We start from the raw sequence: 14,934 nt of genomic DNA, 5'->3' as shown, positions 1-14,934 counted from the left end.
AGAATAATAGAGTTTGAGGCAAGGACTCAATTTTCTTAAGAAATTTAAGAAAATGTAAAATTCGAGATCTGTTTTGCATAGAAACATTGTTTTTTCTTGTCCAAGAACCCTGTTAAAAGCATTAAGCTTTCGGAAAGGGTGTTATCAACTAGGACCACACGCGGATTTTACAGTTCGATCCATTTCCAGCTAGCTGTGACTTTCGATCAAAATTTGACCTATTATTAATCCATAAATGTTTGGCTTTTTCTCTTTTATACTTCTAAATATAAAAGTATTAAAAGTCCCTTCTGTAAATTTATATATATTTAATTTATGAATCCAAAACAAGATTGAACTCAAATTTAAGAAACCAAATGCATCTCGCTATGGTTAGTCCGGGGTCACCACTTTAATACCAGATTTTCTTACTTAGTTCAAATCTGAATTGAACAATGCCAGTCGGACTTAAAGCGGAAATGACAGTCGGACATAAAGCGGAAATGAAAGTCGGACCTAAAGCGGAAATGACAGTCGGACATAAAGTGGAAATGACAGTCGGACCTAAAGCAGAAACGACAGTTGGACCTAAAGCAGAAATGACAGTCAACATAAAGTGGAAATGACAGTCGGACATAAAGCGGAAATGACAGTCAGACAGAAAGCGGAAATGACAGTCGGACAAAAAGCAGAAAAGAAAGTCATACCTAAAGAGTAAATGAAAGTCGTACCTAAAACGGCAATGACAGTCGGACATAAAGCGGAAATGACAGTCAGACATAAAGCGGAAATGACAGTCAAACATAAAGCGGCAATGGCAGTTGGACATAAAGCGGAAATGACAGTTGGACATAAAGCGGAAATGACAATCGGACCTAAATCAGTAATGACAGTCGGACCTAAAGCGGAAATGACAGTCGGACATAAAGCGGAAATTACAGTCGGACATAAAGCGGAAGTGACAGTCTGACATAAAGCGGAAATGACAATCGGACATAAACCCGAAAAGACAGTCAGACATAAAGCCGGAAAGACAGTCAGACATAAAGCGGAAATGACAGTCAGACATAAAGCGGAAATGACAGTTGGACATAAATAGATAATGACAATCAGACATAAAGCGGAAATGACAGTAGGACATAAAGCAGCAATGACAGTCGGACATAAAGCACAAATGACAGTCAGACATAAAGCGGAAAAGACAGTTGGACATAAAGCGGAAATGACAGTCTGACATAAAGCGGAAATGACAGTCGGTCATAAAGCGGAAATGACAGTCGGACATAAACCAGAAAAGACAGTCAGACATAAAGCGAAAAAGACAGTCAGACATGAAGCGGAAATGACAGTCAAACAAAAAGCGGAAATTACAATTGGACATGAAGCAGCAATGACAGTCGGACATAAAGCAGAAATGACAGTCGGACATAAAGCGGAAATGACAGTCGGACATAAAGCGGAAATTACTGTTGGACATAAAGCGGAAATGGCAGTCTGACATAAAACGGAAATGACAGTCGGTCATAAAGCGGGGAAAAGACAATCAGACATAAAGTGGAAAAGACAGTCAAACATAAAGTGGAAATGACAGTCAGACATAAAGCGGAAAAAACAGTCAGACATAAAACGGAGAAGACAGTCGGTCCTAAAGTGGCAATGCCATTCAGACATAAATCGGAAATGACAGTCATACCTAAAGCGGAAAAGGCAGTTGTACCTAAAGCGGAAATGACAGTTGGACATAAAGCGTAAATGACAGACGGACATAAAGCGGAAATGACAGTCGGACATAAAGCGGAAATCACAGTCGTGCCTAAAGCGGAAATGACAGTCGGACCTAAAGCAGAAATGACATTTGGACATAAAGCGGAAATGACAGTAGGACACAAAGCGGAAATGACAATCGGACTTAAAGCGTAAATGAAAGTCGTATTTAAAACGGCAATGACGGTTGGACATAAAGCGGAAAGGACAGTCAAACATAAAGTGAAAATGATAGTCAGAAATAAAGCGGAAAAGACATTTGGACATAAAGCGGAAATGACAGTGGGATATATAAGGCGGAAATGAAAGTCGGACATAAAGCGGAAATGGCAGTCGGACATAAATCAGAAATGAGAGTCGGACATAAAGCGAAAATGACAGTCGGACATAAGGCGGAAATGAAAGTCGGACATGAACCGGAAATGACAGTCGGACATAAAGCGGAAATGACAGTCGGACATAAAGCGGAAATGACAGTCAGACATAAAGCGGAAATGACAGTCGTACCTAAAGTGTAAATGAAAGTCTACCTAAAATGGTAATGACAGTTGGAAATAAAGCGGAAATGACATTCGGACATAAAGCGGAAATGACAGTCAAACTTAAAGCGAAAATGACAGTCGTACCTAAAGCGGAAATGACAGTCGGACATAAAACGGAAATGACAGTCGGACATAAAGTGGAAAATCGACTAAAATCATAGAAAAAGATGCTGCTGCACTAATTAGTAAAGTTCAAATAAAAAACAAACAGTAAACAGTAAAAAAGTGCAAAATGCGAGTAAATTTCTAAAAACTTATTTAAAAATAGTTAAACAGAAAAACGATGAGACTAAAAAAATCTAACCATAATTCAACCATTTAAAAAAAGATTTTAAAAATTTTTTGGATTAATGAACTGAAGAACAACAAAAGTCATTAAAATCATTAAAATTGAGAAACAATTTGATTTTGGTATTGATGTTGTTTAGCGGACGTTATTACTTCAAAAAAAAATTCTGGAAGGAAATGAGTTTTTTTGTTGTTTACTTGGAGAAAATATATTAATTTTAAGTTTTCTTTGATAACTTTTCTTGATTGTTTCAGAGAAACTCTGCAAATTACTGCGTTCTTAAAAAAATGTTTAACAAAAATTTCTTCCAAAAGTTCTTGTTTAAGAATTCATATTTTTATCTTAATAGATACTTCGTAAATTTACAAAACATGAGAACAATTTTTTGGCGGAAGGGGGATGCTATTTCCCCTCATACACCCCTATATGCCCTTGCGATAAAAATTTAGAATTAAAATGATATCTGTATTTAGAATAAAAACTTTTTTCATCGCACTCTGTTGTTCCCATGGTTTTTGTAGTTTTGTGAATACCATTGATCGATGAAAAAAATTTTAATTCTAAATAATTTATCAAAAGTACTGTAAGCAGACATTTTCATGAATGATAAAAGGATTGTTTACAAAATAAGGAAAACATTTTTATAAAAAGAATTGACATTCTAATATCATACCCACATGCATAGATTATTTAATCAGAATGCTGTTGTCTTAACTCAGGACAACATATTATAACTTTTTAATTTCAGAGTTGGCAGCTTCCTCTCCATCCTGCTCTCTGCTCTTTATCCTCCTTCCTTCCTCTCTTCTTCTCCTTCGCTTCTACCTTCACCATCACGGTCATAGCTTTAGACAGACATCAGCTGATAGTTCACTCCAGCCAACCACATTACAGGTATGCGGAATTCAATCCATTCCAGCTAACCACATTACAGGTATCCGGCATTCAATTCATTCCAGCCAACCACACTACAGGTATGCGGCATTCAATTCATTCCAGCCAACCACATTACAGGTATGCGGCATTCAATTCATTCCAGCCAACCAAACTACGGGTATGCGGGATTCAGTCCATTCCAGCTAACCACACTAGAGGTATGCGGCATTCAATCTATTCCAGCTAACCACACTAGAGGTATGCGGCATTCAATCCATTCCAGCCAACCCTACTACAGGTATGAGGCATTCAATTCATTCCAGCCAACCACTCTTTAGGTAAGCGGTATTCAATCCATTCCAGCTAACCACACTACAGGTATGCAGCATTCAATTCATTCCAGCCAACCACTCTATAGGTACGCGGTATTCAATTCATTCCAGCTAACCCCACTACAATACCTGCATTCAATTCATTCCAGCCAATAACACTACAGATATGGGGCATTCAAGCAGGTCAGTAGCTAGGGGGCACAAGGAAATGTGCTCTTTTTCCTAAAAGGGGGGGGGGGGAGGGCACAAAAAATAGATTTGTATGCTTTATCTTGATTTTTTAACCGGCGTTTATATTTCTTTTGTTGCCACTATCCCTGACGTTAAAATGATTTTCAGCTGGTTTATTTATTGTTTCTGGCTTTTTATCGACATACTATTAAGGGTGAAACTCTTTTACCAAAATGTCGAATCCTTTTTGCACAAGCTAAAAACTATAAAATATTAAATAAGAAGGAACGTTCATTTCAGAAAAAAATGAAAAAGTTAAAACTTATTCAGTAATTATTTTTTTCCCGCCTCTAACATCAATGTTTTGATCAACACAAAAAAAGTTAAAATCAGAATCCAGCTAAAAGGTTTTGGCATGGACAAATTTAATAAAAATTTGATGTAAAAACTTCTCATTAAATATATTGGGCCGCAACACTTGTCTTGAAACAGGCAAAATATCTATCAAAACTGATCTATGAAGTATAATGTGTAATAAGTTGAAAAAACCATTTTTTAATGATTCGTTGATATCAAACTTTTTTAAGGTTTTCAGATCAAAAACATTTTACCCTACGATGCGCATGCCTTCGCAAATATTTCTATGTAAGAAATTTCTGCCCCCTTGGGAAATTCCTACCTTTTCAATTATAAAACCGTAGAGAGGGGCGGGATTTTATAATAAAATGTTTAACTGTTCCTAGGTATTTACGGGAAGCATAAAAAGTTTTATTATTGTTTAACGTTTTTTCCCTTTCAAACACTGTCTGATTAAAATACATTTGACAAATTAATTCTTAAGAACTTCTCAAAATATTTCCTTAAAAATGGTTTTCAATATGCTGGCACACTCTAAAAGTAGTGTGCAGTCGTTCAGACAGTAATATGTTAGAATTAAGTATACTGCATTGAATTTAAGATCTAGAAACACTTATTCTGTCTGAAATGTTAAATTCTTTTTTTTTGGTTTTTGCTGGGATTCCGTTGGTTTCGGGCAGGGTTCTGCTAACTACCTGGGTTCGAACAGGATATTGCTGGACTCATGGCGGCACGCCCCCCCCCCCCTCCCTGGTTTGGTTTAGTTTAAATTCTAATGCGATAAATGTTGTCTCATATATTATTTGTATTCAGAGCTAGAATAACTGGACTGACACTTGCCGGGGTTTGGGTTGGAGCGCTTCTCTGCTCTGCCCCTATCCTCCCTAACACCAGGTAAAATTAAACCACGTGGTCATTTTAGAACCAGTTTTGTGTTCTGTGTTGAATTTGCAAGTAAATCTTCTAAAATGCTGAGATATTTTACATTTTTACTGAAAGTCCTTGCAAGAATGCTTTGCATCTGCAATTTACATACTTTCATTGAATTTTAATTTATTTAAGTTTTAATGAGTTTGAATGTCAGTTCTTTGTACAAAGTTGGTTAGAAGGAAAATAAGGATCCTATCCAAGTTGTCTTATCAAGTTCTTAAAGAAATATACCTCTTCTCTGGTCAGAGTTGAATGATGTATTCGTATTTTTTTGCCGGAAAATTGATAAACTAACAAAATTCAAATTTTAACATAGAAAAAATATGACATTTTCATTGTTTCTCAAAAAACGTTGTAAATTGGATGTGCCTTTCTTTATAAAAGTGGATCAAATGAAATTCTTTCTACCATGGAATTTTTAAGGGGGGAACATTTTTTTGGGCGTAGCGCGCAAAATTTTTTTATGTTCCCCCTAAGTGAACATTTAAAGGGAATGTAAAGGAAAAATGAAAGGGGGTATAGGCTAAAAGTTAATCACTATAGTCTTGGATGGATCGCGACCCATGAAGGTTATATTTGATTTTCCTGTCTCGAGAAATTGATATAAAACTGTGTCAAATTTATACGCATAAATTCAAATATGTACAATTTTGTGTAGAAATTGTAGGTTTAAACATAACATATTCAGCAAATACGCAACCACTCTGAAAACGAAGATATCCCAGAGAAACCTCTTTGTAACTTAGGTTTGCTCCACTTAAAATTTTATATTTTATTTTTTATTTTTGATAGATATAATCAATAATATTATTTATAAGTCCAGAACTCGACCAATTGTAGTGCAGTATAATGGTCACGTGATACACACCATTAGTAATATCTACACAAAAAACTAGATATTTCTTATATTTTATTTTTATTCTCTATCGGAATAGTTAAAAATCCCTCAAAAATTGTGTAAGAAACTTTACATATATTTTTCATATACATTATACAATATACATATGGCCCACCAAAAACTAGTATAAACGAAGATTCGAAACTAAACATTTGATGGGTGAAAATTGGTTCTACAGTTAAGATTCGTTTGTTTAACTTTTAATTAGGACTTCTAGTTTACCGTGATGGTCATAGATTATAATTTAAGACAATCTAAATCTCATGTTAATCTTAATATTCCCTAAATGATTAAAAAATCTGCACGGATTAGGGGGAATTTTGATATTTTCTTAAATTATGCTAAATCATGTTAATTTTTCAAAAAACTGTACATTTTTCTACTCTTCTTGATTTTCCTAGTTTAAAAATCCTCATCACAGCCAAGAGACTGCAAAGGTTGGGCTATTTGGACAGCGGCAGATTCAAGGGGGGGGGGGGGTAAAATTACTTCCCCTCCCCCCTTAGGAATCCAGGGGAGGCTCTGCCCCGCTGCATGGACTCATGGGCAAAGGTGAAAACTGTGTGGGACTATAAACAGTGGACCATATCAAGGGGATAAATAAACTAAAAAAAGAGCATTATCCTACTAATTATTAACTATTATTCTGTTATTTTTATTTTTAATGGGGGGGGGGGGGGGGGGGTATTTTTTTTAAATCTTGCCTCCGCCCTCTTTTTACGCGCCTGATTGAATTTTTCAAATTTGCCCCGAGTTAAATACTTTTATAGCTGTATAGTGAGAGAAATCTCTCTTTTTCTAAAGTAGTGAGTAATATCTGTTGGAAGCAGATTTAGCCTGATATATCTGTATATTTGCCTGATATATCTGTATGGTTGGAAGCAGATTTGCCTGATATTTTGATTTGAAAACTCGGTAGAATATTAAGGTAATGTTTTTAGTTTGGTTTTAAAGTTAACTTAAATAAAGAAAGTTTAGATCTCCAGAGAAAGCTGGGTCCCCAAGCTGGAAGAAAAATAAACTTGAAGTAAATATTGCAAAACTGTGCAGATATATAGTGTAGTGTATAGGCATTTATAGCTTGCAATATTACCATTATATACAAAACACCCGACTTAACTGTAATTGCATTTGTACATCTCGCATTTGATATTTTAAACAAGTATCACAACTGTCTATACAGTGAGAACCAGAAAATTGTGGAATAGGAAGACGACATTAAATTACTATGTATCATGCCTCTATAAAGTCTAAAATTCGACCTGGTTTAACGTCCTGTGTGTCTTAACTTTAGAACCCTTCAAATGTAGATTTTTCGAATAAGTTTTTTGTTGGGATAAATATTCTGAATAGGGTGAAAAATTAGGTTGCAAAGATGTTTTCTGGTATTGACGTAAAGTCAGAACTTTTGGGTGTAAAGTGCATCATTTAATTTTAGGTTGGATATACACACTCTACCTCCAGCAGTGAGCGAGGTTCTAGGAATATCTGAGAGAGCGTACTGCAGAGAGGATTGGGGGTATCCTAAAGGAAGGTAGGAAGGCAGATCAATCCTACTTGAAGGGGATGATTCATTTTGTGTACTGTCCTGTTTTACCGTCTGCACTGAGCCGAAAATTAAAGAAAGTATCCTTGAAAGAGTTTCCTTTATTGGGTCTGATCATTTGTGTAGATTTTGATTTAATGACCTAGAAACACAAGATAATATGAAGAAACCAAATAAATTATTATTACGGTATCTACAAAAATGTCTAACCCCATTCATAAAACTGGGTTTCCGATACTGGGTTTCATAAACTGTATCAAGTTTCCGATACTGGGTTTCATAAACTCTATCAAGTTTCCAATACTGGGTTTCATAATCTGTATCAAGTTTCCAATACTGGGTTTCATAATCTGTATCAAGTTTCCGATACTGGGTTTCATAAACTGTATCAAGTTTCCGATACTGGGTTTCATAAACTGTATCAAGTTTCGGACTCTCCAGTCTTACTCTTATGTATACTATGTACACTGTTGCAATTTTCACTATGCTGCTTAAAAGTCGATTTGTTGCTTTATTGCACCTGAATTTTCAGTGAAGTAGATAAAGAACAATGAAACTCAGAAGAAAGTTTGTTTATCTTGTTTTGTGACGTAACAAGACAACGAAAGAACTAGTTTTACTGTAAACAAACAACATTAACGGGACTGTAAGCGTAATTTCAAGTTCCTGGCCCACAATGCAAAAAAGGCAATGCCAGGTTCACAACCGTAACCTTGAACCTTTATCTGATCAAAAATATGGAAAAAATTGTCCTGTTTTTTAAAAGTTTAAAATTGTTGAATTCTGATAATTCCTATATGTTTTGTAACGGTAGAATTGCACAAGTCACTTTTTGCAGAGAAACCACAATTGAAAATATAATCCATTTTCTTCAAATAATAAACCTGGGATCTAATACGTGATCAGACTTAGCTTGTTAAGGTTCCCTTGTAAATCAGATATCTATATAATAACACAAGACATTCGTATATATGTTGCGTATAGCCGGCCAAACATCTGGACCGATTGGGCTGACATTTTTTGTGGACACTCATGGGGGGCTGGGGGGTGTTATAAGCTGAAAAAATTCGAAATTAAATTTTTAAAATTTTTTTTTTCTAGCATGTAAGTGATAAATGTAAAATTAAGTGTTTAAATTTCCAGTAATATTGGTGCAGTTTTATCTGTTCTTTTTTTCTTTTTACATTCTGTTTTATTTATTGTCCCTTCTACCAAAATACAGGTTGGAACTGTACAATATTTGACACCAATGACGTCATGCATAATTTTTTAAAAATCTTATTGACACCCAGCGCACTTGCTTATTTATTTAATAGAAGCTTAAAATATATTACATTCGTGAATGAAAAGTATATTTATGATAAAACCCGCCTCACTCTTCTAATGAAAAAGAAACTTAGGATAACAGGAAAATTTTTGAGCAAAGAAAATAGAATACATATTAGAGTGGAATTTACTAGAAAAAAGTGTAAAACGACCATTTTGTTGTACTGTTTCCATACTTCACATATTTGCGCTATATAACCTTTTGGGCCCTGGAATATCATTTTATGGAAAATCTAAAATTAATATTAAAAGAAAACCAAATTACGAAATAGACTGGTTTCATAATTGACCAATGATCATTTTATATAGACTCTTTGCCTTTCACTTTACAAACGATGATTTTCCGTTATAACTATAAATCAAATGATGGTTTTTATTTACCTAATTCATTATAAAGTTTAAAAAATTCGAAATTGAAATGGATAGTCAAGGGTACAAACTGTATCAATGTACTCTACTGCATATAATTTGTGAACATTTACATTATTTGTACACTTTGAACTCCCTTTCATGCTGAAAGATTCATACTGAGGGATTGTTTAAATTCCACTCTAATATATATTCTATTCTCTTTGGTTTTGAGTAATCAAGATACCTAAACAAATATTTAATTGTTTTGTTGTTCAGTCACTGCAGACTAACCAGATAAATACAAGTTAAAATTCATCAAAATAATAAAAAGTACTAGAATTGATATTACAAATAAAGCAAAACATAATAAATTAAAATATTAAAATTGTAATACAAGAAATGCCCTCGCTAACATCCAACCAAGACCGTGAATTTTAAACATGTAAAAAGCATTAAAAAATTATAAAAATTCTGTTAGAAATAACCAGCAGAATGTTACGGATATAGAAATTCATGGAGATATTTCTGAATGTTCGAAATTTAGAAACGCTTTCGATAGTTTGATATAACGAATAAAATATATATCTAAAGAATATGATATTAGAATAAGTTGCAGTTATGTAACTATAATGGTATATCGGATAGTTTGATATAAAGAATAAAATATATATCTAAAGAATATAATATTAGGATAGGTTGCAGTTACGTAACTATAATGCATGTTATATCGGATTTCCTTCATTTTTCACTACAGGGGATATTAGTTCCAAAACTAACTCTTGGCCCATTTCTAACACTGAGTGTTAGAAATAGGCCAAATCTGCAAAGTTATCTTTTTCAAGAGTATGCATCTTTAAATCCAAGTCGAGTAGAACAAAATTACACCAAATATTTATAAAAAATGGCTTAAATTATATATTCTAACAATGAATGTTAATTTTAAACTAATAAGAAGGTGTGAGAATTAGCTTTTGATGATTCTTGATTTCATTTTCGAACATATCCCTATTTTGAAACAATTACCGTATTTCAGCTCATGTCGCGTTTTCGAAACATGTCCTGGTTTTGAGACAATTACTGGATTTCAGCTCATGCAGTCGCGTTTTCGAAACATATCCTGGTTTTGAGACAATTACCGAAATTTATATCAATGTCAATTTTCAAGCATTTACGCGCTTATAAAACAAAACAAGATTTTTTTATAAGATAAAATATAAACAAAATAGAAATTAAAAACAAACTGCTCTTTTATAATTTAAAAATCATCACAGCATTTAGAAATCAAAATATTAATATCATTTGTACTTCAATATAGAATTAACTAGAAATGCGGGAAAATGTTTTTTAAATGTTTGAAAATAAATCATCGATATTCTCTAATTTAACAGATAAAATGTGGAAACTTAGATTCTAGAAAACATTCAGAAGTTAATTAATTTAGTCTTTATAAGATAATTTTTGTTTTCATTGATTTATTTTGTAAGTTATGAAAGTGAGTTTTGTTTTTAATTGGATTATAGTTTTTATTATCGACTTTTACTCTGGATATGGGCCGGGCCATCCCAAAAATGGGCCAAGTGTTAGTTTTGGAACTAATTTCCCCCCCCCCCCCACTATTCAAATAGTTTCTCCAAAATTTGACTAATATAATGAAAATCTTCGTATTTCTTACCTTCAAATGCGGGAATTAAATTATCTAAGTTGAAAGGTTTCTAGAAAGTTTGAGTAAACAGAAGATGTTTTTGTTTTTCTTTAATTTAAAACTATAATGAATTGCTATGATACGTGCTTTGTTTCCAACACCAAATTCAAACTCATACATATTTTAGTGGTTTCAGGAGAAAAAAAATGCTAGAACGAAATTAAATAATACAAATTTGATATATTATATTCTTTTTGATTTTTAAAACGAAAATTTTGGATTGCCAAATTTTTACAATTTGTTGAACATTTACATATGAAATGTACACTTTCCATGATATTCCCGGAGAAGGATGTTAAGTTACATTGCAGTATCTTGGGACAATTAAGTAAAATAACATCCCGCTTTGCGAAGTTTTTGTGAAAAAATTTTGATTTCCCTTTAAAGAAGTAACGTAAATAATTATAAATCCGTTTAAAGCTCAAAAAGACTAAAAAATAAATATGGATAGGGACTAAAGCATAATATGTTTATTTTCTACAGCTCTATATCGTTTCCGTTTTGCTTTCTTGATAAACTTTATGAGGAAGGTATCGAAAAAGACATACAGTGGTAAGCGTTTATATCAATACAATAAAGACAGCTTTCAATTTTAATTTTGATTTAAATCAAGCTGTTAAACATCATGGAGACACATTAACATAGATGTCAAGAGAAGCTGTCAATTAAAAAAGCTTCTCTTTGATTACTTGTAAACATGTAATTGAAAAAAAGCTTGTAAATATTTAGTAAAGAAGTCGTCTTCATATTATTGATATAATCGCCTACCACTGTATTATCAAGAATTGTTTTTTAAAGTATAAAGCTAACTGCTTCGGTTCATATTTTATAGTAAAAGTTACTCCAGCCAATTTTTCAAGCTTGGTCTTAAATCATGATTGTACTTAAAGGGAGTGTTCGCGAAAAATGAAAGGGGGTATAGGCTTAATGCGATAAAAAGCGCTTTGGATCGCTACTAATCTTACTTCTATCTGTTGCGTCTATAAGGAGAACATTTTTTTTACGGTCTAAGTCGTATGTTGCAATTTTCTCAATTTGTATGGACGCTAAGTTATTCGGTATGAGACGTCTTTAACAATTTTCTCCTTAAAGACGCAAAAGATAGATGTAAGATTATTAGCGATCAAAAGTGCTTTTTTATCGCATTAAGCCTTTCCCCCTTTCATTTTTCGCGAAAACACCCTTTAATTGCCCTCGTTGCCAGTGAAATTTCAAAAATAGCCTTTTGTCAGCAATCTAGCCAAACATATAAATAACTATATTTTCTTAATATAATTCTAGAACATTTTCTATCGTTTATTTAGCTAGATTGTTATGCATACCTGTATCTAAGTATATAAATTTAATCGAAGAGCTTTATTACTAATGAAGATCCTATCCTACACTAACAGTAATTCAGTGAATATAGTGCTTCTATATAAAATCCTATCCTACACTAACACTAATTCTGTGAATATAGTGCTTCTATATAAAATCTTCCAAGTTTGGAACTTCTTCCAATTTTCTCTCCCCTATTGACACATAAAATCTCGATTAACTGAAAAATGTAAAAAAGTTGAATTTATTTCCCCCATTATGTTCACCTGTACTCGGTGAAATTTAAACATTAAATGCAACAAAATCAAACATGAAGAGGAAGAGGGGGGGGGGGAGAAATTTCAAAAATAGGTCACCAAAACATGAAGTAATGTAACAGGTCCTACAAGTCAATAATGTAATAAGTCCCCGAATAGAAAAGAACTCTTCCTCAAAATGTACTAATCCGTATCTTTGCAACCTAATGTTGTAAACCTTTGATATTTCCAATTTTGTTTGTAAGAAAAGATATCAATTCCTAGTTTGAAATATTTAAGGTCTAGGATATCAGGTTGCCTGAATATAGGGTTTATAACTGAGGCTATTGTGTTTAGTGATTTAATAAGTCTCCAAATTTAAATGTAAGAAGTAACAAACAAAAGATAAACACAACATTAACAGAGCTAATACAAATCCTAACTGTCCATATAATCTGTTCTACAATATCTAGTTTCTAGAAATAATAAGGAAAGCAATAAACATAAATAATTGGTATTTCTAGAGCGTATACTGGAAAAGGGTTTCCACTCCCCCTGGGAGGGTTTAAATTTCTCCTCTATGTTCTACAGATTCTAACTGTCATTGGAGGTTTGCAAACTGAATTTTAAAAGATAATGGATACATGGTAAAGGATACATGATAAAGGATACATGGTAAAGGATACATGGTAAAGAATACATGGTAATGGAAACATGGATATATGATGAAGAATAAATGATAAAGAAAAAAGTATACAGGATACAGGATAAAGGATACAAGAAACAGGATAAAGGATACAGGATACAGGATATATGATAAAGAATAAATGATAAAGAATAAAGTATAAAGGATATATGATAAAGAATAAATGATAAAGAAAAAAGTATACAGGATACAGGATAAAGGATACAAGAAACAGGATAAAGGATACAGGATACAGGATATATGATAAAGAATAAATGATAAAGAATAAAGTATAAAGGATATATGATAAAGAATAAATGATAAAGAAAACAGGATACAGGAAACAGGATAAAGGATACAGGATACAGGATATATGATAAAGAATAAATGATAAAGAAAAAAGTATACAGGATACAGAATAAAGGATACAGGATACAGGATAAAGGATATATGATAAAGTATAAATGATAAAGAAAAAAGTATACAGGAAACAGGATAAAGGATACAGTATAAAGGAAACAGGATAACGGATACTGAATAAACGATATATGATAAAAAATAAATGATACAGAATAAAGGATACAGGATAAGGATACAGGATAAAGGATACAGGATAAAGGATAAAGGATAAAGAATAAAATATACAGGATACAGGATAAAGGATACAGTATAAAGGAAACAGTAGAAAGGATACAGGATAAAGGATACAGGATACAGGATAAAGGATACAGGATACAGGATACAGGATAACGGATACAGGATAACGGATACAGGATAAAGGATACAGAATACAGGATAAAGTATACAGGATACAGGATAAAGGATACAGTATAAATGAAACAGTAAAAAGATACAGGACACAGGATACGGGATACAGGATACAGGATACAGGATACAGGATAAAGGATACAGGATAAAGGATACAGGATACAGTAGAAAGGATACAGAATACAGGATACGTGATACAGGATACAGGATACAGGATACAGGATACAGGATACAGGATAAAGGATACAGGATATAGAATAAAGGATACAGGGTAAAGATACAGGATACAGGGTAAAGGATAAAGGATACAGGGTAAAGGATACAGGATACAGGATAAAGGATACAGGATAAATGATACAGGATAAAGGATGCAGTATCAAGGATACAGGGTAAAGGCTACAGGATAAGAGATGCTGAATAAACAATATGGGATAAAAAATAAATGATAAAGAATAAAGGATACAGGATGCATGATAAAGGATACAGGATACAGGATAAAAAATGAAGGAATAAGAAATTAATTAAAGCCGATATTCAAACATTTTTACCCCTCTTGAGAGAAATATTATTGATTGGATCCATTAAAGAATTCATTATATTTTTATATTTATATTTTTAATGATACGTATAATTGGAAAAACATATTCATCGTTATTTTCGTTTTTTTTTTAAAAATTCTTAACAATTGCTTAATTACATTTAGAGTTATCAGAAAAGTATTTAAGGGATCTTGTTAAAAATTGTAAGTTAAGTGTTAGAATTGTTAAAATTATGTTTATTTAATTTACAATTTTATTGGTAATTTTTTTTTATTAAGAAACTTGTTCTTTCCAAAATTTCAGAGAAAGAAATTATTTCTATAAAT

The 14,934-nt window shown here is 32.8% G+C and overlaps 1 protein-coding gene across 1 annotated transcript in view; it reads left to right on the top strand.

Annotated features, from left to right (window-relative positions):
- The window catches only part of LOC111701489 (neuropeptide F receptor), a 43,734-nt gene that overhangs the window by 16,548 nt on the left and 12,252 nt on the right, over window positions 1–14,934 (top strand). The window contains exons 4-6 of the mRNA XM_023472795.1: window positions 3,323–3,468; window positions 5,124–5,204; window positions 7,577–7,672. Of these exons, the coding sequence (XP_023328563.1) occupies window positions 3,323–3,468; window positions 5,124–5,204; window positions 7,577–7,672 (323 nt within the window). The remainder of the gene's footprint in view (window positions 1–3,322; window positions 3,469–5,123; window positions 5,205–7,576; window positions 7,673–14,934) is intronic.

The sequence above is a fragment of the Eurytemora carolleeae genome, unplaced genomic scaffold (genome assembly GCF_000591075.1).
Source record: "Eurytemora carolleeae unplaced genomic scaffold, Eaff_2.0 scaffold316, whole genome shotgun sequence".
Classification (NCBI taxonomy): Eukaryota; Metazoa; Arthropoda; class Copepoda; order Calanoida; family Temoridae; genus Eurytemora; species Eurytemora carolleeae.
This window is presented reverse-complemented; position numbering and strand designations above follow the sequence as displayed.